The sequence below is a fragment of the Sceloporus occidentalis genome, unplaced genomic scaffold (genome assembly GCF_023333645.1).
Source record: "Sceloporus occidentalis isolate IW3139 unplaced genomic scaffold, rSceOcc1.0.p SCAF_3, whole genome shotgun sequence".
Classification (NCBI taxonomy): domain Eukaryota; kingdom Metazoa; phylum Chordata; class Lepidosauria; order Squamata; family Phrynosomatidae; genus Sceloporus; species Sceloporus occidentalis.
Genome location: NW_028316983.1, coordinates 230436850 through 230463533, shown reverse-complemented (window position 1 = coordinate 230463533; position 26684 = coordinate 230436850). Strand labels below are relative to the sequence as shown.

At 40.7% G+C, this 26684-nt stretch overlaps 1 protein-coding gene across 1 annotated transcript; it reads left to right on the top strand.

The window, feature by feature from the left end:
* On the top strand, positions 1-22388 carry RAD21 (RAD21 cohesin complex component). Its single transcript, XM_089517868.1, has 14 exons — positions 1-92; positions 6104-6271; positions 8462-8591; positions 9138-9237; positions 9697-9803; positions 11489-11692; positions 13040-13165; positions 14777-14899; positions 15567-15790; positions 16347-16491; positions 16910-17061; positions 18200-18349; positions 19746-19829; positions 20671-22388. The coding sequence occupies exons 2-14, from the start codon at positions 6128-6130 to the stop codon at positions 20860-20862; spliced, it is 1881 nt and encodes a 626-aa protein (XP_089373994.1). The 5' UTR covers positions 1-92; positions 6104-6127; the 3' UTR covers positions 20863-22388.
* The last annotated feature ends 4296 nt before the right edge of the window (positions 22389-26684 follow it).

Here is a 26684-nt window from a genome sequence, read left to right as displayed (position 1 = left end):
GGAAGGGAGCGGCGGCGGAGGAGGAGGAGGCGGAGGCCCGAGCTCTTGTTCCCCCCCTGGCCCTGGGAGCCTGTTGCCGCGAAGGAGCCGAGGTGAGACCCGCAGCAGACGGAGGGCAGGCGGGGAGAGAGAGAGAGAGAGGAGAGAGAGGCCTGGGCCTCGCGGCTGCAGGGAGGAAGGGGCCATGGCCGCGGCTTGGGCTTGTAGCTTAATCCCCGCTCGGCGTCGCGTGTGTTTGTCTGTGTGAGCGCCATGCCCATGGAGGGCTATTGCTGAGAGCCCCGAGGCAGAAAGGACTCGCGCGTAGAGAGCCCCGGGTCCAGGCAAGGCTCAGCTACAGGGGCCGATTGCAGCCCCCGGGAAGCCGTCTTCGCCCATAAGGAAGCATTGGGGAAGGCTGGCCCAGGCAGGATAAGAGGAGGATACGTCCCCATAGAGAAGCATTGGAGGATACTTGCCCATAGAGAAGCATTGGAGGATACTTGCCCATAGAGAAGCATTGTGGGATGCTCGCACTTAGGGAAACATTGCAGAATACTTGCCCATAGGGAAAGATTGAGTTGAACTTGCCCAATGCTTCCCTATGGGCAAGTATTCTCCAGTGGTTCTCTATGGGCAGATGTTCCCCCGTGTTTCCCTATGGGCGAGTATTCCCCTATGTTTCCCTATGGGCGAGTATTCCCCTATGTTTCCCTATGGGCGAGTATTCCCCTATGTTTCCCTATGGGCAAGTATTCCCCTATGTTTCCCTATGGGCAAGTATTCCCCTATGTTTCCCTATGGGCAAGTATTCCCCTATGTTTCCCTATGGGCAAGTATTCCCCTATGTTTCCCTATGGGTGAGTATTCTCCAGTGGTTCTCTATGGGCAAATGTTCCCCCGTGTTTCCCTATGGGCAAGTATTCCCCTATGTTTCCCTATGGGCAAGTATTCCCCTATGTTTCCCTATGGGTGAGTATTCTCCAGTGGTTCTCTATGGGCAAATGTTCCCCCGTGTTTCCCTATGGGCGAGTATTCCCCTATGTTTCCCTATGGGCAAGTATTCCCCTATGTTTCCCTATGGGTGAGTATTCTCCAGTGGTTCTCTATGGGCAAATGTTCCCCCGTGTTTCCCTATGGGCAAGTATTCCCCTATGTTTCCCTATGGGTGAGTATTCTCCAGTGGTTCTCTATGGGCAAATGTTCCCCCGTGTTTCCCTATGGGCAAGTATTCCCCTATGTTTCCCTTTGGGCAAGTATTCTCCAGTGGTTCTCTATGGGCAAATGTTCCCCCGTGTTTCCCTATGGGCGAGTATTCCCCTATGTTTCCCTATGGGCAAGTATTCCCCTATGTTTCCCTATGGGTGAGTATTCTCCAGTGGTTCTCTATGGGCAAATGTTCCCCCGTGTTTCCCTATGGGCAAGTATTCCCCTATGTTTCCCTTTGGGCAAGTATTCTCCAGTGGTTCTCTATGGGCAAATGTTCCCCCGTGTTTCCCTATGGGCGAGTATTCCCCTATGTTTCCCTATGGGCAAGTATTCCCCTATGTTTCCCTATGGGTGAGTATTCTCCAGTGGTTCTCTATGGGCAAATGTTCCCCCGTGTTTCCCTATGGGCAAGTATTCCCCTATGTTTCCCTTTGGGCAAGTATTCTCCAGTGGTTCTCTATGGGCAAATGTTCCCCCGTGTTTCCCTATGGGCGAGTATTCCCCTATGTTTCCCTATGGGCAAGTATTCCCCTATGTTTCCCTATGGGTGAGTATTCTCCAGTGGTTCTCTATGGGCAAATGTTCCCCCGTGTTTCCCTATGGGCAAGTATTCCCCTATGTTTCCCTTTGGGCAAGTATTCTCCAGTGGTTCTCTATGGGCAAATGTTCCCCCGTGTTTCCCTATGGGCGAGTATTCCCCTATGTTTCCCTATGGGCAAGTATTCCCCTATGTTTCCCTATGGGTGAGTATTCTCCAATGCTTCTCAATGGGCAAGTATCCTATTACTCTATTCTCTATGGGGGAGTATTCTCCAATCATTCTCTATGGGCAAGTGTTCCCCAATGTTTCCTTGTAGGAAAGTATTCCCCAATGCTTCCCTATGGGCGAGTATTCCCCAAGGATTCTCTATGGGCAAATATGGTTTACCTATGGACATTTGTTTTAGTGTGTCCCCAGTAACAATCCGCAGACATTCTTCCAAAGGGCTGTTCTTGTCGTGTGCCTTCCAGTCACCTGTCGTTAGTTACAGAGAGACTTTAGAGAGAATCCACGCTGCAAGGCTTCTTCCTTCCACAGCAACAGCTGGGCCTTGCTTTTTCGGCGCAAACTATTGCCTCATCGGTTCTCCTTTTTCCTCCCAGGGAACCTTGACATTATTAAGCCCTTCTCCCCTTGGCCGCCTTTCTGTGGGGAACTTTTTTTTCCCATTTGCTTCCTGGTGGTTTGACACCATTTTAAAACAAGACATACAATGTCAAAGTCGGTTTTTGTTGGAGCACACCCTGTTGAAGTGTGAAACCTATTTTGAAGTTAATACGGACAGGATCCTGCTGGGAACATCATGACTGTATATTACTGTGTGGTGGAATTGAAATGTGGGCATGTAAAAGTTTTCTTTCGTGCCAGATGAGGTTGCTCCCTTCAATGTAGAATATTGTGTTTTGCTTTATGGACCCTGTCATGCAGTGGTCCCCAAACTGTGCTCTTTAAGGGGTTTTGGACTTCACCTCGCAGAATCCCAGACTATTGGCCAACATGGCTGAGGCTTCTGGGAGAGGAAGTCCAAAATCTCTTAAAGAGCACAGTTTGTGGACCGCTGCTGTAATGGATTAAAGTTGGTTTAAGACAGTACTTCTGAATAATGTTCCTGGGATAACTAGAAATTTGAAACATCAATGCCTGTATATTAGACTACAAACAAAATGAACTTGGCAGCAGATGCCTTTGCCATTGGACTGCTTAGTTTTCCTAAAACATTTGGGAACGGAGGAGGAGGGGGGGCCAGCTGGCTGGTAGACGGTGGTCCAAAACACACTGCAGAAATAATCCAGTTTGAGTCCGCTTTAACTGCCCTGGCTCAATGCTAGGGAGCTCTGAGAACTGTAGTTTAGTGAGACATTTAGCCTTCTCTCTCAGAGTACCTCTGGTGCCACAATAAACTACAGTTCCCAGACTTCCCCAGTGCTGAGCCAGGGCAGTCAACGTGGTCTAAACTGGATCGTTCCTGCAGTGTGTTTTGTACCAGGGTCTTCAATTCAGCAGGTTCCACGTGTGCAGATGAGTTGTGTGTTAGCCTGCTATCTTATGACAAGATCTTATTTGCCTCTGGTTTATAAAGTCAAGAGAGGAGTGGGTTCTGACATGTGGCTTTAGAGGTGCATAAGAATCTGTTTCATTGAGAAAGCAGTGGTGGAGAAAGGATAAATTTAGAGAGAGAGAAATAGTGATGGTTTAAGGCCAAACTCATATTGTCAGACTGTTAGCCATGTGTTGTGCATTGTGCTTATGAGGTACTTGGTAGTTTCTGTAGCCTCACAGTAGGCATGATAGTTTCCTTCTCATCATTTGTCTCTCCATCCTCCCAAGACATGCAAGTAGCAGCAGCTACCATAATAAGAATTATATAGTAACCATGGCCAGAATCCTGTATGGGAATTATGTCTCAGACAGTGAACTTACTCACTGTGTGTACTCAACTATGAGTCAATCTCATGTAAAAATTAAGGATGAGTTTTAGGGCCAAAAGTATGGGATTAATATAACCTGTGGATAAATTGAAGGTAAAACTTAAGGTTCATTTAACAAAGGATGTAAAGGATGAGGGGGAAGAAAATGATGCCAAAGCACACCACTATTTCCCACACATGGGCGCTACTGACCTCACACCGTGGCCCCGATCTGGCCTTCCAAGGGCGCAAAAAGAGGCTCCTTTTTGCGCCATCGAAAGGGAGCCCATGGTGGCGTGGCTGTATGGCTCCCCTTTGACAAGTGTCATCTGGACACAGCAGCAGAGGTGTGTCATGATGCCACACGCTGTCTGGAGTGGTGCACGACATCAGGGTAGAGTCGGGCATGCGTCGTCAGGACGCTATGCCCCGACTCTGCCCCTAGGCTGGCCTTTCAGGCCAGTCTGTAAAGGGCCATAGACATTCAAAAAAGTCAGAAACGGTGCTTTGGCAGAGAAAGTAGAGGTGGTTGATGCTTCTTTTAGGTTCTCCCAGGATGGACTGAGCCCCCCCCCTTTTTTTTTTTTTTGGGCCACTCTACTCAGAGTAGGGAATGGCTCCTGTTTTGATAACAGATAAGATACAGTGCATCTACTGACCCATGGATAAGTTGACCCCAGAGTTTTGGGTTGATTTTTTCACTAAAATTTGTCGACTTCTACATGAGTATATACAGTATGTGGGGGTTAGAACTGGCTGGTTTTGTAATGTCTGTGTCCAGTAGAGGGCTGTTACGCAATTACGTAAAGGAAGTGGCAAAGTAAATGGGGTGCATTGGGCACTTCTGCCGGTGTCCCATTACTCGTCTTCACAATTAAGTAAAAGGGTTCATAGCAGCCCTGTTATTTAGTTAAGTATGCATAAAGTTATGTTATGTAGAGGGTGATATAGGATTTTTGTCATCAATTGTATTAATTTTATTTATAAATATTTAGACACGCCTTGAACTTTACGTATACAGTGGTGCCTCGGGTTACGAAATTAATTCGTTCCGCTGTCAATTTCGTAACCCGAAAGGCTTTCGCAAGCCGAATTCCCATAGGCGCTAATGGGGAAAAGCCGCGATTCCGTGTGAAATCGCGCAGAAAAGCACCAAAAGTTTTTTCGTAACCCGAAAAAACTTTCTTAACCCGGAACAATAATTTCCTATGGGTTTTTTCGTATCCTGAAAATTTCGTAACCTGGGTATTTCGTATCCCGAGGTACCACTGTACAGTGTTAGTATTGGGAGATTGGGGTTTTCTGCAAAGTGTAGTTCTGTATATGACAGCGTATGGATGCAGTGGGGCTTTTTCCTAGGTAAGTGGATATAGGATGGGAATTTTACTCATTTAAATATTTGAATTCGAATAAATTCAAAACTTAATTTGGAAATTATTCTTAGTGAGAGCCAGTGCGATGTAGTGGTTTGAATGCTACAGTAGGATTCTGGGAGACCAGGGTAAAAAAAGAAAGGACTGAGAACCTTACCTATGTGTTCACTGGAAAGGGAGGATGTGTACTTTGAGGTAACAATTGTATGTGTGATGTGGAACTTTGGATATTGCAGTGGTTCCAGGCTTTCTGAAGATTTCTTCAGAAGACGTTTATCATTGGTCTCCTCTGGGGTTGAGAGTGTTACTTGCACTGGCCATTAGTAAAGATACTGTGGTTTGACAAAATATGTGTTGCTTTTGATGAAAACAGTGTGTTAAATCTCATTTAGTGATCCATTATTATTAGATCCAAGCCATAGTTTTTGATATTTTAAATGTGAAAAAATGATCTGGAGGTATGCATGACGATTTACTATGTGAGGAAAAGTCTGTAGGGACAGCTGCTGGATGCAGTCTGTAACCTGACATTGTGCACATTTGTTCTCAAGGCTCCTAGATATAGCACCTAGTATTTCCAAAGGACAACTCAAGCACCATTAATGTAGCTTGCTGCTAGGTGTTATATCTGAAATTTTAACTCTCTGAACTGGTCTTTATATAGGAATAGAGGCGGGGTACAGACCGCCCAAAAAGGGCGGTCTGGACGCGCCTTGTTTTGCTGCGCAAGGAAGCTGCAGCAGACAAACCACGTGGCTTCCTCACGCAGCAAAAAGAACCTGCAAAAGCGGGTTCTTTTTGCGGTGCGATGGTGATGCCGCAGTGCACCAATGGCATTGCAACGTGCGGATGCTACGTGCCCGTTGCATCAAAATTGCGGCACCCATCTGTACAGATGGGCGCCGCCATTTTGACACCCTCATCAGGGGTGAGCGGTGTCTGGAAGCACCGCCCCTCGCACGTAACAACAGCACCCCATGGCACCCGTCTGTAGAGTGCCAGAATTCATAGCTTCTACAAAGTAACTAGTAAGAATTATTGTTATGGCCTTATTGTTACATAATATTTTGTATACTTGTATATTTTTTTTACAGATTGTTGCATAGAGAGTAGACACCATGTTCTACGCTCACTTTGTCCTGAGTAAGCGAGGGCCACTAGCCAAAATCTGGCTGGCGGCCCATTGGGATAAAAAGCTAACCAAAGCCCATGTCTTCGAATGCAACTTGGAAAGCAGCGTGGAGAGCATCATCTCACCAAAGGTATTACTTGTAGAATTATAGTTTATTTAAAGATAATGGATTAAATCCCATTGTTAGTTTTTATTTAGAGTAATCCCATTAAATTAATAAAGTTTATACAAGTGTTGATTTACTGTGTTCGCATTGATTCATTGGGGCTGTTCTGGCTGATACAAACAATTGGATTTAGCCCAATTGGCTTTTGTATTCTTGTGATACTAGAAATATAGATTTAAAAACACACTCACACTGTTGTTGTATTATCCAATATAGTATAAGCTATTTTGCTACAATAAACAAATACTTAAGACAGGATCATGTCTCTGACTTCAGCCAGCCAGATGCCTCTCTGGGCAGTCAGAGTAAGATGTGAAGGAGATGGCTTTCTCCTGTTTATCTATAATATTGCATTCAACGGTATATTGTTGCTATTAAAAAAGTAAATCTGCTCTCACTATAGTGTTGATTATCTTCTGAGAGCTTCAAATAAAGCTTTGGACAGACTAAATCAGGGGTAGGCAACCTTTTTGAGCCGGGGGCCGGGTTGCTGTCCCTCAGACAACTGGGGGGCCAAACTCAAAATGGCGCCCGGAGTGGCACGGAAGCTGCAGCAGGGGCGGCAATCGGCGGCAGGACCGGGCTGGGGCCTGTCCTAAGGCCTTGCCGGGCCGGATCCGGGCCGTAGGTTGCCGACCCCTGGACTAAATAATTGGTGAGAGCCACTGGCCCCTCCAGGCTATTTTTGTATGTAGTCCCTGTCCCCTCATTTTAAAAAAGAAAATGGGAGAATGGCATGTTCAGGAGTGTTTGCGGATTTGATTCCCTTCTAAAATACAGGGTTGGTTTTTTTCATTTCAGAGTCACTTCTTTTGTGCATCCCATGGAAGATGGGAAGGTTGGGGTCAAAGATGTCATTCTAGATCATTCAGAACAGGTGTAAGCCTGATCTGTCCATAGTGACATATAACTTAGTTACATCCTCTGTGGATTTCCTGTAAAACACTCCACATCGAGCTCCCTTTATAAAATGTTTTGAAAGCTTACCTGGTCAAAAATGCTGTTGTCAGGCTATCGACCACCCCATATATGAAAAGCCACATGGTTCATTCACTGGTTGTTTTTGGGGCAGAATTCAAAATCCTTATTGTAACTTATAAGGCTCAATGTGACCTCAGTCATTCTGAAGGGCCATATTCTCTCATACAAGCCTGAGCAGGTTTTGATTCTTCAGCCTGATCATACTTTAGAAGTGTGACAAAACCATCTTGGCAGTCTGCGCAAATCCTTTGAAAAGGAGACTTTAGACTTTTTTTTTAACCAGGTGGCAAATCCATCCATATTAATGTGGGCTTTTGATTGGCATTTGACAGCCTATTGAGGAAAGTCCTTGGGTACACGCATACCTCACTTTAAGACACTTTGCTAATAAGTACTTTAAAATTATGGAGTGCAGTGCCAGTGTCTTACCCATGCTCATTCTGTTTACTGCTTTTATACGCTTTCAGTCTCAGATAATCTTTTAATTTTTCTTTTTGCATTGTGTTTTTAGCACTATTGCACACTTAATAAATGATAGTGTAAATATGTGTTTAGGTTCCTATATGCATTGGCAAGGGGAAAAAAACCATCTGTGCTTCATTTTAATATGGCAATGATCTGGGACCTAACCTGCCATATTAGCAAGATATGCCTGTAAATGAGTGCTGTACTTTTTTGTTCATATACACTTGAATTGCTTTTAATTTAAGTGTGTTTTAATAATTCTATTTTAAATCATGTTGAGATTTGTCTTATTAGCTTTGGGGGGAACCTGCAATATAAATTAAATATTTTTTTAAAAAAAGGAATTTTCTGTAAAGTTGTACAATAGTCCAGAATGAATAGAATTCTAGAAACAAATTTGTACCTGCTTGTCTTAACATTTTTGTTGATTGCCAGAGATGAATGTATTTACACATCAATACTAAATATTGTTAAAGAAATTTATGATTGAATACAAACTACCACAGCTAAATCAATTTTTAAAGAGGGACAGCATATCACAGTGTTAGTGATATAGAAAGGCTGGTTTTAGAAAATACTCCTCTGAGAAATTAAACATAATAGTAAAAAATATTTTTATATGTGAGCTCCAAGAGTGACCTGTATTCCAAACATACTGCTTCTTGGATGTGTATGATTGTTAAATACTAATGGTAGTGCACTTTTCAGGTGAAGATGGCTCTTCGTACTTCAGGACATCTTTTATTGGGAGTTGTTAGAATCTACCACAGGAAAGCTAAATACCTTCTTGCAGACTGTAATGAAGCATTCATTAAGATCAAGATGGCTTTCCGTCCAGGTTGTGTACTTGCTTTTTGCAAATTTATTGCTACTTCGTAAATAATAAATTGCTCTGGAATTTGCCGTTATTTAAGCATACTTCCTATAGGAAAAATGCTTTTCTTATGCAACTCTAGCACTGCATTATTCTGTTTGTATGCTTAGGAGTAGTCTATTATGCATAATGGGGCATAATTATAATATTTTAACTTATATGTTCCTTAGTAACTAACTCATGAATTAATACTACTCTTTAACCACAGCATGAGCTAAAGGGCACTGGAGTTCTGGTGTGTGTGCTTGCTCTCATGATATCCATTCATTGTGTTACATAAATACAATCAAGAGTTACAGGAGGTATTGCATATTAAAATTTTATCACAACTTAAGGACACAATTGATAGCCAGCAAAATAATGCATAAGTGTTTTTAAAAGCAGATTTTTTTCCTGATAAAGTAATATTTTGACTACCAAAACTCATATTGCGATATTTGAGGTGTTGAGATTGTTGCTTTTTCCCCTAGAAATGCCACCTGATAAGTCTTTAATGCCTTTTTTTTACAGGTGTGGTGGATTTGCCTGAGGAAAATAGAGAAGCTGCATACAATGCTATCACTTTACCAGAAGAATTTCATGATTTTGACCAGCCCTTGCCAGATCTAGAGTAAGCCTCTGACTGACTTAAAATTATTATCTTGGAGAATTAATGTTGGAATATTCCCTCATACATCCACTTGTTGGTCTTCTGGGGTGAAGGGAGTGCAAAATAACCTAATGAAAGAGTATTCCTTGTATTGCTTGGTTAGAAATCAAGTTTTGAGTGATTGAATCCCATCAGACATGGCTACTACATTGCTTTGGGGATGATTGATCATAATTGTCACCCTTTGAATTGTGTAATAGTCCATGTATTTCAGTTGTCTTTGAATTTTACAGTGGGATGGATACCACTTTTTAAAAACTTGCTGTCCTGATATGAGCTGTCAAATGCATAAGATTATGTCTTGTATCACTGTAATCAAAATATACTTTAGAAACATTTTAGAGCATTTAGTTATATCTGAAAATAGCTCCTTTGCCTTATGGATGCTTTTTCAAGTGTGTTTCTTTCTTCTTTTTAAAGTGATATTGATGTCGCTCAGCAGTTCAGTTTGAATCAAAGCAGAGTGGAAGAAATTACAATGCGAGAAGAAGTAGGCAACATCAGCATCCTTCAGGAAAATGATTTTGGTAAAGTATAATTGTTATCAAGCACATTTGCACTAGTTCTGCTACTGCTGTTAATAATACCATGGAAGCAGTTGGCATGCCAGTATGATTTGTTAGACTATGCCAGATAGTCTCAGCAAATTTTTATGTCTACAAACTGTAAAACACAAAGATCATCAATTCTCAAAATTATCTGGCCTTTGAAAATTGCTGGGGCTCTTAAAAGACACTTAACTTCTTCTGCAACCACATCATGTAATCAGGTTAGAGAGCTGGGCCAGAACTAACAAAATGAATTTCAACAAGGAAAAATGCAAGGTACTACACTTAGATGGAAAAAATGCACAGATATAGGATGGATGACATCTTGCTTGACATCAGTATGCATAAAAGAGGTGTAGGAATCTTAGACAAGCTATGTCCACAATGTGATGTGACAGCTAAAAAAGCCAATGTGATTCTAGGCTGCCTCAGTGGAAGTATAGTGTTTGAACTGAGGGAAGTAATAGTGTCACTCTATTTTTCTTGGGTCAGACCTCACTGTGTCCAATTCTGGCCACCACAATTCAAAAGGAATATTGGGAAGCTGGAACATTTCCAGAGGAGGGCAAGAAAAATTGTGAAAGCTTTGGAAATGATGCTTTGTGAAGACCGGTTTAGGGAGCTCGTTATGTTTAGCTTGAAAAGAGAAGGTTATGACATGACTTGATAGCCTGTTTAAATATTTGAAAAGATGTCATATGGAAGAAGGAGCATGCTTCCCCACCCCCCACTGCTGTAGAGACTAGGAGCAAACTACAGGAAAAGAGATTCAACCTAAGTATTGGGAAGAGTTTCTTGATGGTGAGAGCTTTTTGACAGTAGAATATTCTGCCTCAGATTGTGATGAAGTCTCCTTTGGGTGGTTTTGAACACAGGCTGAATGACTAGCTGTCGGGAGTGTTTTGTTTGTGTCTTTTTGCATGGCAGGGGGTTGGACCAGATGGCCCTTGTGGTTTCTTCTAACATGGTTTTATGTTTGCACCTTCATTATTCTAGTTTTGTCTTTCTAGTTCAATAAATTTGCCTGCTTTTAATGTGAAGTTAGGTCTAATATTTTCTATCTTAAGCTTCAAGGCAGATTCAGCAAAGATCCCTTTAAATGGTACATTTTTAGGGGGAAACTGATAGGCTATACTACACTGAGTTATAAAAATCATGTCATTAGACAGAGATGGTATTAGTGTGATTAATAATCAGTCCCTGGTCAAAGTGGCCTCAGTCTTGTCATTAAACAAGCATGTGTCTTCAGTCCTTTGAATATTGCTGATGGCCCTTGTATATGAGTTCAAAAATTCTCACTTAGATATGCTACAGTTTTTATAATTTAAATTGTACTAGTAAAAGTTCACAGCACTTAATCTTAACATGTAAATCAATGTTTGGGTAACATAGGTCAAGGTATGCAGATGTAGGTCTAATTCAATTGTTAGCTCTAACTAGAGTAGACCCTTTGAATTAATGGGATCTTGTTAAATCAATACATTTGTTAGCTCCCTTGGTTCAGTGGATTTACTCTACTTGGGACTTAATGTTAGGTTTAGGTTATAATATACTAATTGTACTGCAAGTACTGTGAAGCATTAGAAAAGTTTGGTACTGGGTTATTAAATTGGAGGCGTCATTCAATCTCATTTTTTTCCATTTATGATGGCTATTCTTAATAGGTGACTTTGGAATGGATGATCGTGAAATGATGAGAGAAGACAGTGCATTTCCAGATGACATGTTGGATAGTACCAGTGCTTCCAACCTTCTGCTGGAGCCTGAGCAGAGCACTAGTCACCTTAATGAGAAAGCTAATCATTTGGAATATGAAGATCAATACAAAGATGACAATTTTGGAGAGGGAAATGATGGTGGAATCCTGGGTATGTTGCCAGTTCATATTTTGCTTCACTTAAGGCATCCAGTCTTTCATGAATGTTGTTTTAAAGGGGGTATTGTATCTAAATCCGTATGCCTTATTAAACATCTTAGAAATGTTGCTCTTCAGCTCAAACTCTGAAATGATATATTTAAAAATTGCCCTTTTGTTAAAGGTTACATATAAGGAAATACTTTAAAATTTCTTCAGACTATTAAAATTAATTTCATGTTAGTAATAACTAAAACCATTTCAGTGTGAAGTCAAAGGCTTTCATGGCTGGAATCCATAGGGTTTTTTTGTGGAGGTGTCTGGTCTATGGGGCCATGGGAGGAGTTTATTTACAAGCAGAAATGTCAGGAATAAACTCTTCCAGAACATGGCCACATAGCCCATAAAAAACTAAAATAGGGGCTCTCCAGCCTGGCCCAAAAGGGCAGGCTGGAGGTGACCATTTTTTCTCTGGAGGGCCACCACAGCAGCCAAACAGTGCGGCGTCCCTCCGGACCAAAAAGAACCCAGTAAACCAGGTCTTGCCGCGCACGGACGATGTCATCAGTGTGTTATTGCTGCACTGTGGCGTGCCCATGAAGCAAGTGTGGCTCTTGGAGGTACGACTGTGGCGGCTCAGGCACGCCGCTTCTCGCCCATCTGTCTCGGGCCATAGGGTACAGAAATTGGCTGGGTTTTGAAGACATATGTATTTGGACCCTTAGTAAATGAGTTGTGGAGAGGGGGGGAACCCAACATTTAGCTTGTGAGTACCTAACTGTACCCAAGAATGTGTGCTATGTGAGTCAGTCCTGGCATTCTTTGCTTTCAGCAGGTTAGCTGAGTTGCTAGTGTAGGAGGTGGCTGAATCCAATCATCTCCCTAAAAATTGCTTGGATTCAGTAAACCATTAATGAAACTGTGCGAGTGGCACTTTCCTTTCCATTGCTATGCACCTTCCTACTAAAGCAGATTTTCAGGAATGGAACTTGGTGTTGTGGGGCTGTAATTTGAGGGGAGAAATAATTGTGGGGAGAAATCATAATAACACCCTTCACTTTTATTTTAATACCTAAGTTAATGGTTTTTTTTATTAGACAGAGAAATTGAAACTTTCATTTTCTTACTAGTGAACATGAAGATGCTCTAATGTGAGATAACCTTTCTGCCCTGCGTGATTGATTTGCATACCTGACTAAGTAAATTGAAGCTCATAAATTATTTGGTTTGACAGTGTGTCATAACTGCCAAAAGAAAAAACACAAATTTTACATTTCTAAAACTGTAATAACTAAGATAGTACTAACACTTTGATATGTTATACTGTCTCAGCCCTAACTTTCTTAAGTTGCCATTTCAGACGACAAACTTCTCAGCAACAATGAAGGAGGCATATTTGATGACCCACCAGCCCTTTCAGAAGGAGGTGTGATGATGCCTGAGCAGCCTCCCCATGATGATATAGATGATGATGATAATGTCTCAAGTGAGTGTTGAATGAGTTCTCTTTAAAGACAGAAAAGATATGCTGTGAATTGATATATTTATAGTAAGCACTACAAAGCCATTTTCCTGAAAATGACTTTTGCATGTATTGTATTGGGGCGGGCAACTTCTCTGGCACTAGAAGGTTGGGCAAAATGCTTGAGGGCCAGATCCCCAAAGACTGTGGCCTAAGAAGAAAAAGTTAAAAGACTTCTTAAATGAGTAAATAAAATAAATAAAAATCCAGAGCTATTTTTCCTTTTATATTTATATTTATTCATTTATTAATAAAAGTTCACATAGCAATAACAATGGCAAGTACATTTCTATACCACTTATCAGTGCACTTAAGCTTTCCCTGAGTGGTTTACAAAGTGTAAGCTAATTGCCCCCAACAATCTGGGTATTCATTTTAGCGACCTTGGAAGCATGCAAGTCTGAGTCGAGCTTGAGCCCTTTTGCTGGTATTGAACTCAAAACCTTATGGTTTGGGAGTGAGTGGCTGCAGTACAGGCATTTAACCACTGCATCACCAGGGCTCCTACTGTTAACAAAATCTTCCCAACATTATCTATAGCCCTCCCTTCATCCACCATCTTGAGGGAGAGAAAGGCAGGCTAGCTCCACCAGGCCTGCCTGGAAGAAGAAAAGCCCTCCCTTCATCCTCCATCTTGAGGGACAGAGAGGCAGGCTAGTTCCACCAGGCCTGCCTGGAAGAAGACAAGCCCTCCCTTCATCCACCATCTTGGAGAGAGAGGCAGGCTAGCTCCAACTGCCTGCCTGGAAGAAGACAAGCCTTCCCTTCATCCACAATCTTGAGGGAGAGGCAGGCTAGCTCCCAAGAAGCCAAGTCCTCCCTCCAGTCCATCTGCCTTGGTCCAGGCCTCGGAGGTAGAGAAGACTGCTGGACCTCATCCCCTTCCCCACAACCACTTCCTTCTCCTTTTGTGTCGTGTCTTTTTAGATTGTAAGCCTGAGGGCAGGGAACCGTCTAATTAAAAAGATTGTATATACAGCGCTGTGTAAATTTACAGCGCTTTATAAATAAAGGTTAATAATAATAATTAATGAAGTCCCCTCCACTCATTATTTACAGAACCTATCCATTATGTACTTCATCAATTATTATTACATTTTTATATAAATAAATCTTAAATATATTTAAATTTACTTTAATATGGTCACTAAAAGTGATAGTGCCAGCAAAATGCAATAATAATCAGCGTAGTCAAATGGTAGTTAAAATGTAGTCGAAGGGATGGGTCATTGTCAGTATAGCTTTTTAGGTTGATCTGCAGAAGTAATCCAGTTGCAACATTTTAACTGTCATAGCTCAGTGTTGTGGAATTCTGGAAATTCTAAAAATTCTGGGTAAATGTAAAAATCAAGCAATTTAACGTAAGCCAAAGGCCAGTGAAGACTCGGGGTGTTCAGCGAGCAGAAAATACTAGCTGTATCCTGTAGGTTGGAAAAGAACACCAGAAGATGAATGGAATGGAGAGCCCCAGAGGCGCACTTCCAGTCGTATTTTGTTAGAGAATATCAGTTGTGTTTACTATTTTGGCTGTCATAGTTTACTGGGACTCTTACCTTTTAACATTTTATTTCACAGTGGGTGGACCAGATAGCCCAGATTCAGTAGACCCAGTTGAACCATTGCCAACTATGACTGATCAGACAACATTGGTTCCAAATGAAGAAGAAGCTTTTGCTTTAGAGCCTATTGACATAACTGGTAAATAAGCATGCTTAATTTAACTTTTGTGCTTGAAAGTGTTTGTGCTAGCAAGGTCTTAGTAACTGCAAGAGAGAGCACCTCAATAAATTTTAATTTAATGTAATGTCCAAGAGTTTCACAGGTGGACTAGGCATTTCCTCCTACTCAGTTCTCTGCTGTTGCCACAGTCTTAATTCAGAGCAACAGTGAACAGCTTTATTCTGGTTCCTGGGGTTGGCTGTTCTCTTTTAAGATGGATAAATTATTGAGAGAAAATCATTCTCCACATTTCAAGTAACTAGTATGTAGTATATTATGATTTTGCTACTGCTGTATCATAAACTTCAGTAAGCGATTTTGATTATGCTCATGTGTACATACAACACTCAGTCATGGCTGTTTGTCACTTAACCTTTTTTTTAAAGTGATTTATGTAGTATCTGAATCCTGTTGTTAGTCCTAACTAGAATAGATGTGTTGTGTCGATGGATCAGTGAGATTTTTCTGTTGTTGGAATCCTAAAATTGTTAAAGCTGTGATTTTATTCTAAATAAGACTTGTTGTGTGCTTTCAAGTTGTTCCTGACTTATGGCGACCCTAAGATGACCCTATTATGGGGTTTTCTTGGCATAGCTACCTTTATTATATCCAGTAGCTTTAACTGTTCTTTTCTCTCTCCAACTAGTTAAGGAAACTAAGGCAAAGAGGAAGAGAAAATTGATTGTGGACAGTGTTAAGGAACTGGACAGCAAGACTATCAGAGCTCAACTAAGTGACTACTCTGATATTGTCACTACACTGGATTTGGCACCTCCTACTAAGAAGTTAATGATGTGGAAAGAAACTGGGGGTGTTGAAAAACTTTTCTCTCTCCCTGCTCAGCCTCTGTGGAATAACAGACTTCTGAAGGTGAACTGAACTTTACTATAAAATAAACAGTTAATTGCATGAATAGGAGATCCCTCTTTTTTGGCTTTTGTTAGCCGTATCAGTGTATCCATTCACTAGAGTTCTGAAACCATGTTCAATGAAATATAGTTCCATAGCCCTGTACGGGTTTGAACTCCGTGTGTGACAGTCTAGGAAACTGCCAACCATGCAGCAGCATTTTGGGATGAGGTTTATTTGCAGAGTCGTGTCCTTGCTCCCTCCCAGTTTAACCCTAAGTGATCTCTGCATAGGGCCTAAGCGTTACATGTAACTCCTTAAATTGTTGTGTGCTGTTAAGTTGTTTCTATCATGGGGTTTTCTTGATTTGTTCAGTGGGAGTTTGCCGTTGCCTTCCTCTGTGTGACCTGCCCAAGGTTATCCAGTGGATTTATGTGTGCTAACCCTTTAACCCCATTATTTAAAAAAAAAATTATACAGTGGCCTAGGCAAAGTTCCTTAAGCTTTTATTTCAACTGTGCTTACATCTTGTTTTTCTGTCTCTCCCCCCCCCCCCCCTTTCCGCTTTTTTTGGTAGCTTTTTACTCGCTGTCTTACACCTCTTGTACCAGAAGATCTCAGAAAGAGGAGGAAAGGAGGAGAAGCTGATAACTTGGATGAGTTCCTTAAAGACTTTGAGAATCCAGAAGTACCCAAAGAGGAACAGCAACGCAATGTTATTGGTTTGTATTTCATTAGTGTCTTAAATTATTTAATGTGCAGTTATTTTAACTGTTATAGACTTCAGTAACTACTATTACTACTATTGCTGCTGGTGCTTTCTCTTTCTCCTCCTGCTCCTTGTCATCTTCTATTTATTTATGTCCTGTTCTCTCCCCCCCCCCCCAAAAAAAAATTGAGACTCAAAGTGGCTTACAATATAAAGTAATACAGTTAAAAACATAATTTTAAAATTATGTAGTTTAATGCTCAGAACTTGTAACGGCTTCTTGCATTCTGGGTTTAGACAAAATGCAGTGTTGTGGCAATGAAAAAGTATGTTTATCTCCCCCCACCAATTTGTGGTAATTTTAATAAGAGGAATGTAGATTGTTAACAACTTTGAATAAGCAATCACTCATTGGTCCTTTTGTGTTGCAGATGAACCCATTTTGGAAGAGCCAAGTCGCCTTCAGGAATCCATAATGGAAGGCAGCAGGACCAACTTGGATGAATCTGTCATGCCCCCACCTCCACCTCAGACTGGCGTAAAGAGAAAGGCTGCACAAGTGGAACCAGAACCTGTACTACCTGTGAGTGAAAAAATATGTACATGTATTTGTCGAACAAACTTGGTGCATAATTGTTTTGTGTGGTAAGTCTCTATGTTAATTCCATAAAGATTAAAACATTAAAGGGCTTGTGAAATATGCATGGCTCTGGTGATTAGGGTTTAAGGCAAAAGCTTTTAACTCAGTGCTATACTTGAAGTTTGGCACAAGTAAAAGCACATTCTTTCACAAATTAATGGTTTGTTTTTCATAAAATCTAACATTAGCCCTTTTCCAATCAGTTTCATGTAACTCAGCAGATGAGTGACTGGACTGAAACATCCACTCTCACTACTGAACAGCAATTTTTCAGATTCAGTTTGTAATCTCGTGCACCACTACTGTAAAACAATGGTTCTTAACCTTTTCTTTACCAAGCCCCCTCTTGAAATATCTTTCCTTGCCACAGACCTACTTCTTGCTCTTCTGTGTCAGACAACAGCTGCCGCAACAGTAACATTTCTTACGTTGCCCTGACAGACTACAACTCCTGTTAACATTTATACCATCTGTTAAACCTTCATTCAGATGTGCTGGAGGTGGAGGGAAGACTTTTCTCCCACTTCTTCCCACCACTTTGTGACGAGTGGATTGAATGGCAACACACATGCCCAGTCTTTGCCTTGGCTCCTGTCATGTGGCCACTGCACTATTGTTCATCTGCTCAGCATACCCCTTTGCCGCAGTGGAGCATGTGGCAGAAGCCGAGAGACTGGCTGGCTAAGCCTGTGTGTTTCCTGTCACATGGCCATTTTGCTGCATGGAGGAAGTCATGGATCCTCTGTAAAGACATTGTGACAAGAGACACAAACCCAGGGGTTCTGCAGACTACAGGTTAAGAACAACATATGTCAGTTTGCTTAACAGATTAGGTTCACTGTATCACTGTTTCTATCTCTGCTATGCTTGGTTGTAATTCAAGTTATCTTTCCACAAGAGTACTCTTGACAACAGAGTAGTTGTTTAAGAAAAATATAAACGAAGTCCTTGGAACAGATTATTTTATCTTATTTGCAAATGAGGGACATATTAGACATCTGTGCATGACCGTATAAAGGTTTTGAAATATCAAATTTCTATTAAAATGTTATCAAGTCTTAATATCTCTCTCTATTATCAGAGTCAACCTTTGCAGCCAATAGAAATGCCACCAGTTGAATTGCCTCCAGAAGAGCCTCAAAACATCTGTCAACTGATTCCAGAATTAGAGCTTTTGCCTGAAAAAGAAAAGGAAAAAGAAAAGGAAAAGGAGGAGGAAGAAGAGGAAGAGGTATGTGTAGAGTTAGAAACTAATTTAGGTTGTAGTACTGTAAATATATGCATGAAATCAAATCATTTTGACCATAGTGGGGCTTACGTATGAGTAGATGTATATTGGATAAAGAACATATGAAGAGCCTTGTTTAGTATAGATGCAAATGCTTATCTAGTGCAACCTCCTTTTCCCACAATGACAGGCAGGAAGCCAATGTGGAGGGCAAGAACACAACAGCACAGTAGATAACATCCTGTGTTGTGTAATAGATTTGTATAAGGGCATTACAGTAATAGCAGTTGTATTTTCAGTTTCTTTAATAATGAGCTATAACATAGGTATCACTCTTTTCATATCTGAAACACACTGATTTTGCTGTTTATCCTTTTAAAATACTTGATAAATCACAGAGGAACACATATCAAAGAAATTAATTTACTTTCCAAATATAATAAAAAGTAGGAAATATAAGGCAAATACATTAATAATTATAGTATTTTACAACATAGATGTACACCTTTTTGAAGCTGGCAATAAATTAACTACTGGCTCTGCTTGTGTATTTTTAAAGATGTTGACTCAGTTAATTCCTTTTAGCATACAAGAAAGAAACAAAACATTGCTTTTACATGTAGCATTCTTCTAGAGAAGTGCTAGCACTATCCTGTGAGAAAAAAATACTAGATTCAATTATTTTTCAGACCATTTAGGCATATATTTTTGTGTATTTCATGGTCTTTAATATGCATTACTTAGTATATGCTTGAAAGACTGAGATTACTCTTGCAAACTGGTTTTAAGTGTGTTATTGCATACAATAAGAAAGGCCTGAGCTAAAGCCTAGAAAATTGTTGGGAACATTTGCATTCAAAGGAAACCAAATATTAAGATGGTCATCATTGCTTGGATAATTGCTATTTAAAGTATTCCTGTTTTGCTAGCAGAATTGGGACTATTACTCCCCTAAGGAAGAGGAAGACATTTGTATGCTATACAACTAGAATGCTGATTCATAAAATCTAAAGTTTCCCCCTTTCCTGTTTACACCTAGTGTTAAATTACAGAACACATTTGGCAAACTGCTTTTGGAATCTTTATGAAAATCCTGAATCACTTTTTTGAATTTTCTGGCAGAGGGAATTGAGACTGTGAATGTGACTCATCTAAAGATACACAAAAGAAATAATGGTTATGTTGGGCCCATTAATCCCAGTGTTTGTCCTGGTTTTCACACGTGCATTCACTCTCACTGTTCACTAAGTCCTTGGCACATGGTAGAGGACGTTCTTGCCTTTCTGTGGAAGAGATGACACATAATTTAAATTGAATCACCCTTGTTATATTTTGTGTAGTGGTGGAAGATCATTTTAATTGTTCGTCTCAACCTTTTCTGAAATGTGATTGGTTGCAGGAGGAAGATGGTACAGGAGGTGACCAGGATCAAGAAGAAAGGCGATGGAACAAGAGAACTCAACAAATGCTTCATGGTCTTCAGGTATGGAATGGTTTTTGCATGAAAAGTAAGCTTAAATATCTCCAATCTTAGCAAATGCTTCCTGAAAGTGCACAAGACAACTGCCCACTCCCTTACTTCTCTTGTACTGGCTGCTTTAATAAAAATTGTAGCCCCTAATTTGGGAACACTTTAATTCCGCCAGTCTTTCAAATGGAGTCTTTATCATCTTGCAATATAAACTTCCTTTTGGCACACACTGCTTTAAAAGTCTTCCTGAGAAGCACACTTTCTTGATCAGTTTCACATGTAGTATCAAAATGTTTCAGTGGAAGCTGCGGTGAATAGTTGGATATGTTAATTCAAAGCTTGTGCATGTAAGCAGGTAGATTTTTAAAATACATGTACAAAGACTTGAATGTTTAAATTCCTACTGTAATCAAGCTGATTATTTATTTCTTCCTAGCTTGCTTGTGTCTTTACTTGGTTTCGTTTTAGCTTCTGTACTAATTAAGGGTCCATCCATCTGTGTTGATATAAGAGCCAGCAAAAAATGATTTCAAGCAACAGTGCTCCACTGATGTGGAGGTTGGGGTCTTAACTGATATCACACTGCATTCTGGAAATGTTGTGAGCCCCAACACTGTCCACAGAGCAAATCCCTGCCCCTGTCTTCTGCAAACTTTGGCTGTGGGAAGGAAGTATTGTGACTTGGGGGAGAGGTTCAGAAGGGAGTCTTCAGCCTTCTCAGGTGTCTCAGAATAGCAGGAATCTTGCTTAATGACTAGGCAGTAAGCTCATGTATGACATGGCTAGCTTATACAAATAAGTGTTTGGTATCAGTTTAGAAGTGATAATAACTAATCATTTTCTGTATTTTCAGAGAGCACTTGCTAAGACCGGAGCAGAATCCATCAGTTTGCTTGAATTGTGTAGGAACACAAATCGCAAGCAAGCAGCAGCAAAATTCTACAGTTTCTTGGTACTTAAAAAACAGCAGGCTATAGAGCTGACACAGGAAGAACCATACAGTGACATCATTGCAACACCTGGTCCCAGATTCCACATTATTTGAATGTCCAACTTGCTGTATAGGTAGCATTGTTAGTGCTTACACATTGTCCCATATGTAGGGCCCACAAAAATAAATCTAGATTTCCATTGTCTGTACAGTCATTGACTTTTGTGTTGGGTTTTTTTTTATTACATTTTACCATTTTTGCTTTTTAGTAACTTCTGCACTGGGTGACTTGAGTTCCAGTTGCAGTGATGAGAGAAAGTTACTCAAGGATCTTATAAAGAGTGTTTTTAAAACAATTCAGAACAGATGTGTGCAATATTGGTGCATGTAACTATGATTAATAAATTGTTTTACAGTTATCTGCTTAATAAACAAGAATGCGATTTTAATCAACTCCACAAGACCCAAAACGGCCAACCTATTGTCTCATTACAGTTTTTTGCCAAATGTCTAAAATGTGCTCTCTGTCTCTCCCTAAAGGTAGTGAATTCTTCCTACCCAGAATGTCTGTCTGTTTACCATCTTCCTGCTTCCGATGGTGCTCTTGGAGCTGCCAATATGAATGTTAGTGCCTGGCAGGAGTCCTTGCTGTGCCATGGTATCTCTAGAATAGGATTTAAGCAGCTCTGGGGCAGAATTTAAATGCCTGTCTTTGGAAAAATACTGTCTGTCAAAACCTTTTTAAGTGCACAAGATAAAACATTTCTGGTATTTAATATTTCATTCCTTCTAACTGTGGTCCATTTCCATTGACAGATAGTTATGAGGACAGAACAGCTCTCTTAGGCACCAATAGGCTTTTCCTCCTTGTTAAAATTTCTTGAACGTAAAGACTTTGTAGAAATTGCATACTTTCAGATTATAACTAATAGCTAGATTAGTCTCAAAAGTTTGAGCAAGTCATATTTCTAAAAACAAAAAAATAAGTGTGGGACACCACTGACCTGAAAGGACAGCAAGCTACAGATGTATATTTAGAGGCAGGTAAATTTGCATTTATTGAACATAATCGTGTGTAATAATAGATCTTCAGAGGCTTTTTCAGCTTTTGTAACAGTGTATTTTCCAATAATGCACACTTATGGAACACTGAATAGCTTTTCAGATGGCCTGCAATTTGGTTTTACATTTTTTTTAAGAATAAAGACTTTATTATGACCAGGCCATACCAGAAATCATGTGAATATGTTGATGATAGATAGGTCAACATTTTAGAGGGTCTGATTTTAAATGTTGGCACTTTTGTGAAATTATTATCTCCTGGGATTGAGATTTGAGTGTATTCCCAAGTGTAAAATTATGTGAATGTTTTAAAATTTGCAACATGTTTTAATAATCCTTGAGAAAGTTAATTGTATAAAATAGTTACTGCGGCTTTATTTTTGACATGATGTGCCTGTACAACCATTATTTCCCCCTTTGTACAAAGAGACATTGTAGATAACTTGAATGTTTAATTATAGAGGTCATTAGTTTCTTGTTAAAGTTTTAGTCTGTTTTTGTTGCTTTTCAAGGTTAATATTCTTGAAAATAGTTGCTGTTATGTATAACTTTTCTAATAAAAGTTGTGTTATAAGCAATTATATAGTGAAGCTATTGCATTATTGTCTCCACATGAGCATGCAGCAGGCCAGCTAGATAACAAATGATCCTGCTCCCATGACTGTGGGGTAGTATCCATTTCTTTCTTCCCATGGGAGATGCACTCCCCTCCCCTCAGACCACCAATTAGTGGGAGGTTGAATGTGAAGTTGACGGCTTTCATGACCGGCATCAATAGTGTTTTGTTTTGTGTGTGTGTGTGTGTGTGTTTTTTTTGGGGGGGGGGGCTATTGGGCTGTGTCCTAGAAGAGTTTATTCCTGATTTTTCACCAGCATCTGTGGCTGACATCTTTAGAGAATGCTGGCATGAAGGAGAGTTGGGTATTTGCATTTGATAGGTCTTGATTTTGGTGTTTTTCATGACTAGTGGTCAAACTTTCTTTACTTTAACGATTTCTTGGAACTGTCTAGGTGTTTATGTATTTCAATGGCTTTCCTGTGTATTCTGACCTGATAGTTGTTGGCATGGTTCAGATTTTCAGTGTTTGCAAACAGCATTTTTATGCCCAGGGTGGTTTATAATGTGTTCTGCTACTGCTGATTTTTCCACCTGACCCAGTCTGCAGTGTCTTGTGCTCCTTGATTTGTGTTTGAACACTGCATTTGGTGGTCCCTATGTAAACTTGTCCGCAGCTGCGTGGTATGCGGTAAACTACAGCTGTGAGGGTCTCTCTTGCTGAATGAAGCATTTGCTGGATTTTGTAGACCATTTGGATGAACGAATGAATGAAAATTTATTTCTAGACCGCTATTCCTTGCAGATCACAGCGGTTGTGTTTCATCACCAGTTTCCTAATTATGTCTATGATTCCTTCGATGTATGGTAAAAATACCTTCCCTTTGGGTGGTTGTTTGTCTTCACTCCTTTGGGTTTTTCTGTGTCTCCATCCAGGAAAGCTGCCAACACTGCTGATAATGGCTCAAAACAGCCTAGCAGTACTTTATAACCAAAACTAAAGGACTTTACAAACAAATAATGTACAAAATCCAAGTACCAGTTCAATGTCCAATAGAGTCAAAAAATCCAAGGGTCCAAGATTCCAGAAAGGCAGGTTTAGCAAGGCAATTCCGAGTGCCCAGGTCAGTCAGTAGTTCAAGAGACAAGGTTTCAGGCCACAGTCCAAGGGAGTCAGAGAAACATGTTTTCACCAGGAAACCAGATAATCTCTGACAAGCTCAGCAACCTGCACCTGTTTATATTACCCAGTTCCCAATCACAGGTGCTTCCTGATTGTTGAGTGTTTCTCATAAAGCCTGAACTGGTGGAAGCATGCCCTTTCAGACTTTCGCTGGCTAAAGGTAGGTACTTCATTGTTCTGCTCATCCATATCTTCTGTGCTTGGAATCTTGCCTGGTGGAAGGCTGGGCTGCTGAGTTTCCTGACACAGAACAGGCTCCGCTTGAGCTGGCAGGGCAGAGGTAAGACCTGGCTCAGCTTCAGGTTTACCTCCACATGGGGCTCAAACTCAGCCTCCTCATTATCTGAGTCCTCAGCCTGGCTGAGCCCTTCTGATGTCTGAGCTGGAATAACCATTAGCCTGTAGGGCTCAGTCTAGGTGCTTCAATTCATCCTCCAGGCAGTCAGGTTCACAGGTCCTTCTTGCCCAGTCTACTAGTGTTTTTATTGTGCTGCTTTTTTGTCCTGGGGGATGGTTGGGGTTCTTGTGTAGGTATCTGTCCATGCAACTTCCATCTTGGTCCTGAATTTTCCCACCTGAAGTTCAAACTTGGTTCAGAGGATTTTGAGCAGGGCTTTCTTTAGAGTGCTGAGAATGTGCTGTCTCAAGACAATAACACTGAAAGTCTAGTAGTCATCATGCCAACCAAGAGAGTCTCCCAAGTTAGAAGCATTATCAGTAGACAAAAATATCTGAATTGTTCACAAAAATAAGATAGTCTTAAGGCTAGATTCCATTGTTCATTCTGAATATTAACGCACATGGTACAGACTTCAAGAGATAGTCATCCTATTCTCTTCCGCACAGCTCACTATGCCCATACAGAAGGAATGGTATGCCTTAGTTGTATCTGAAGCATATGAGTTCTACTCCAACTGGACAAAGCCATATACTCTTTTATCACACTAGGGGGCAAACAGGATTTAAACGAGTTAAGAGAGTTAAACAGGAAATGCCTGATGTTTATCACACAACATTTCCTGTTTTAACTCTCGTTTATCTCTAGTTTAAATCCTGTTTGCCCCCTAGTGTGATAAAGCAGATAGTAAACACAGCAGCTTTCTGTCACTTACAGACTTTCAATCACTTACAAAATATGGATACTAGTGGCTGTCTGCACTCCTTAGTGCACTTTAGAGCCCACTTTAAACTGATGGCTTTGTTCTTTAAAAACTTAAGGAGTCTGGAAGATCTTCACTCATGCCACCTTATCCATATTGTGGAATTGTCAATAGAGGCCCTACCCTTGTCCATCAATGAGAGCATTTAGGTCTTCTAGAGCCACATGGGATGAGTTGCCATGTTGATTTGTCAAGCTTCATCTTTACAAGGCTATTGGAATGCTCTGAAAACCTACCTGTTTTCTTTGGTCTTCATTCCAATATAGTTTTATCTTGAGGGTGTCATAGGTACATTTTAAAAATGCTTCCTGAGCTGAATGGTTTTTTGTTTGTTTGCATTAGCGTTAATTGTTTTTTTTTTCCCATATTACAGGGTTGTTTTTTTAAAAAATAAGTAACTAATTCTAAACTTAATTTATGGTCTTTCCTTTTTTGGATTTTGTGAATTCTGGAGTCCTCACCAAACACGTTAATATTTCTTTCTTATGCCCTAGATCAGTGATGGCGAACCTATGACACGTGTGCCAGAGGTGGCACTCAGAGCTCTCTCTGTGGGCACATGTGCTGTCGCCCCATCACAGAGTTTGCCAGAGTTTGTTACTAGAAAGCCAGAGGGACATGGCACTTTGCAATAAATCAGTGGGTTTTGGGTTGCAGTTTGGGCACTAGGTCTCTAAAAGGTTCACCATCACTGTCCTAGATGATGCCATTGTGATTACTTAAGAGATCCTCACTTGGGAGAACATAGTACAAGCACACCTCAGTTAACAAAGCCTCTGATAAAGAAGCTCCTTTTTATAAAATCTTCATTTGCCAGCCCACCTTTTCCTTCTTTGTTCTCTGTCTAGCTGGAAGATGTTTGCTTTAGCAGCATTGGCATTAGGAGAATGTGTGAAGGAGAGCTTCAGAAACATTTTCGGTGTCAGGGTGCAGCAGCTTGTCTGTAATATGCAATGCAAACTCCCCCTCCCCCCAATACTTTTCAGCTATAAAACTTCTACTTTAGCAGGATTCTACTTTAATGGATTAGTGAACTTAATAGCCAAGTTAAATATCAGTTACTGAGCATATTATTATTATTATTATTATTATTATTATTATTATTATTATTATTATTTGTATCCTACTATCCCTGTATTGGATCGAGGCGGGTAGCAGCAAACAAAAACAATAAAATCAAACATGACTATCAATCTCCCTCCCACCCTAAAATACCATTAAAAACAATTCTCAATAAAATGGTTAAGAAAATAAAACGAGATCAAAGTCCGGTGGGTACCGCTAAACAAATGAAGGGGAAATTCTGAGGAGATCAGTTTGGGAAGGTCTGCCGGAAGTGATCCGTATTTATTGCTTTCTTAAAGGCCTCCAAAGATGTTATATGGAGAATCTCTTCTGGCAGGTCATTCCAGATTTTTGGAGCAGCAACAGAGAATGTCCTCTGGGAAGTCATCTTCAGTCTAGTTCTCTCTAACTGCAGTTGGTTCTTCCCAGAGAACCTGAGAGTGTGGGAAAGATTGTATGGGAGGAGGCATTCCCTAAGGTAAGCTGGGCCCAAGCCATGTAGGGCTTTATAGATAATGACCAACACTTTATACTGTGCCCAGAAGCTAATGGGCAGCCAGTGTAGGGATTTTAAGATAGGTGTAATAGAATCAAATTTGGAACTCCCTGTCACCAATCTGGCTGCCATATTTTGGACCAATTGTAGCTTCCGAACGTGGCATGAGGGTTGCCCCATGTAGAGCGCATTGCAGAAATCGAGGCGAGAGGTTACTAGTGAATGTACAACCGTTTCTAGATTTTCCCGTTCCAGGAAGGGTCGTAGCTGGCAAATCAGCTGAAGCTGATAATGGGCGCTCCTGGCTGTCGCAACCACCTGGGATGACAGCTGAAGCGACAAGTCCAGGAGCACCCCCAAGCTACGGACACAGTCCTTTAGGGGAAGTGTGACCCCGTCCAGAACTGGAGAACT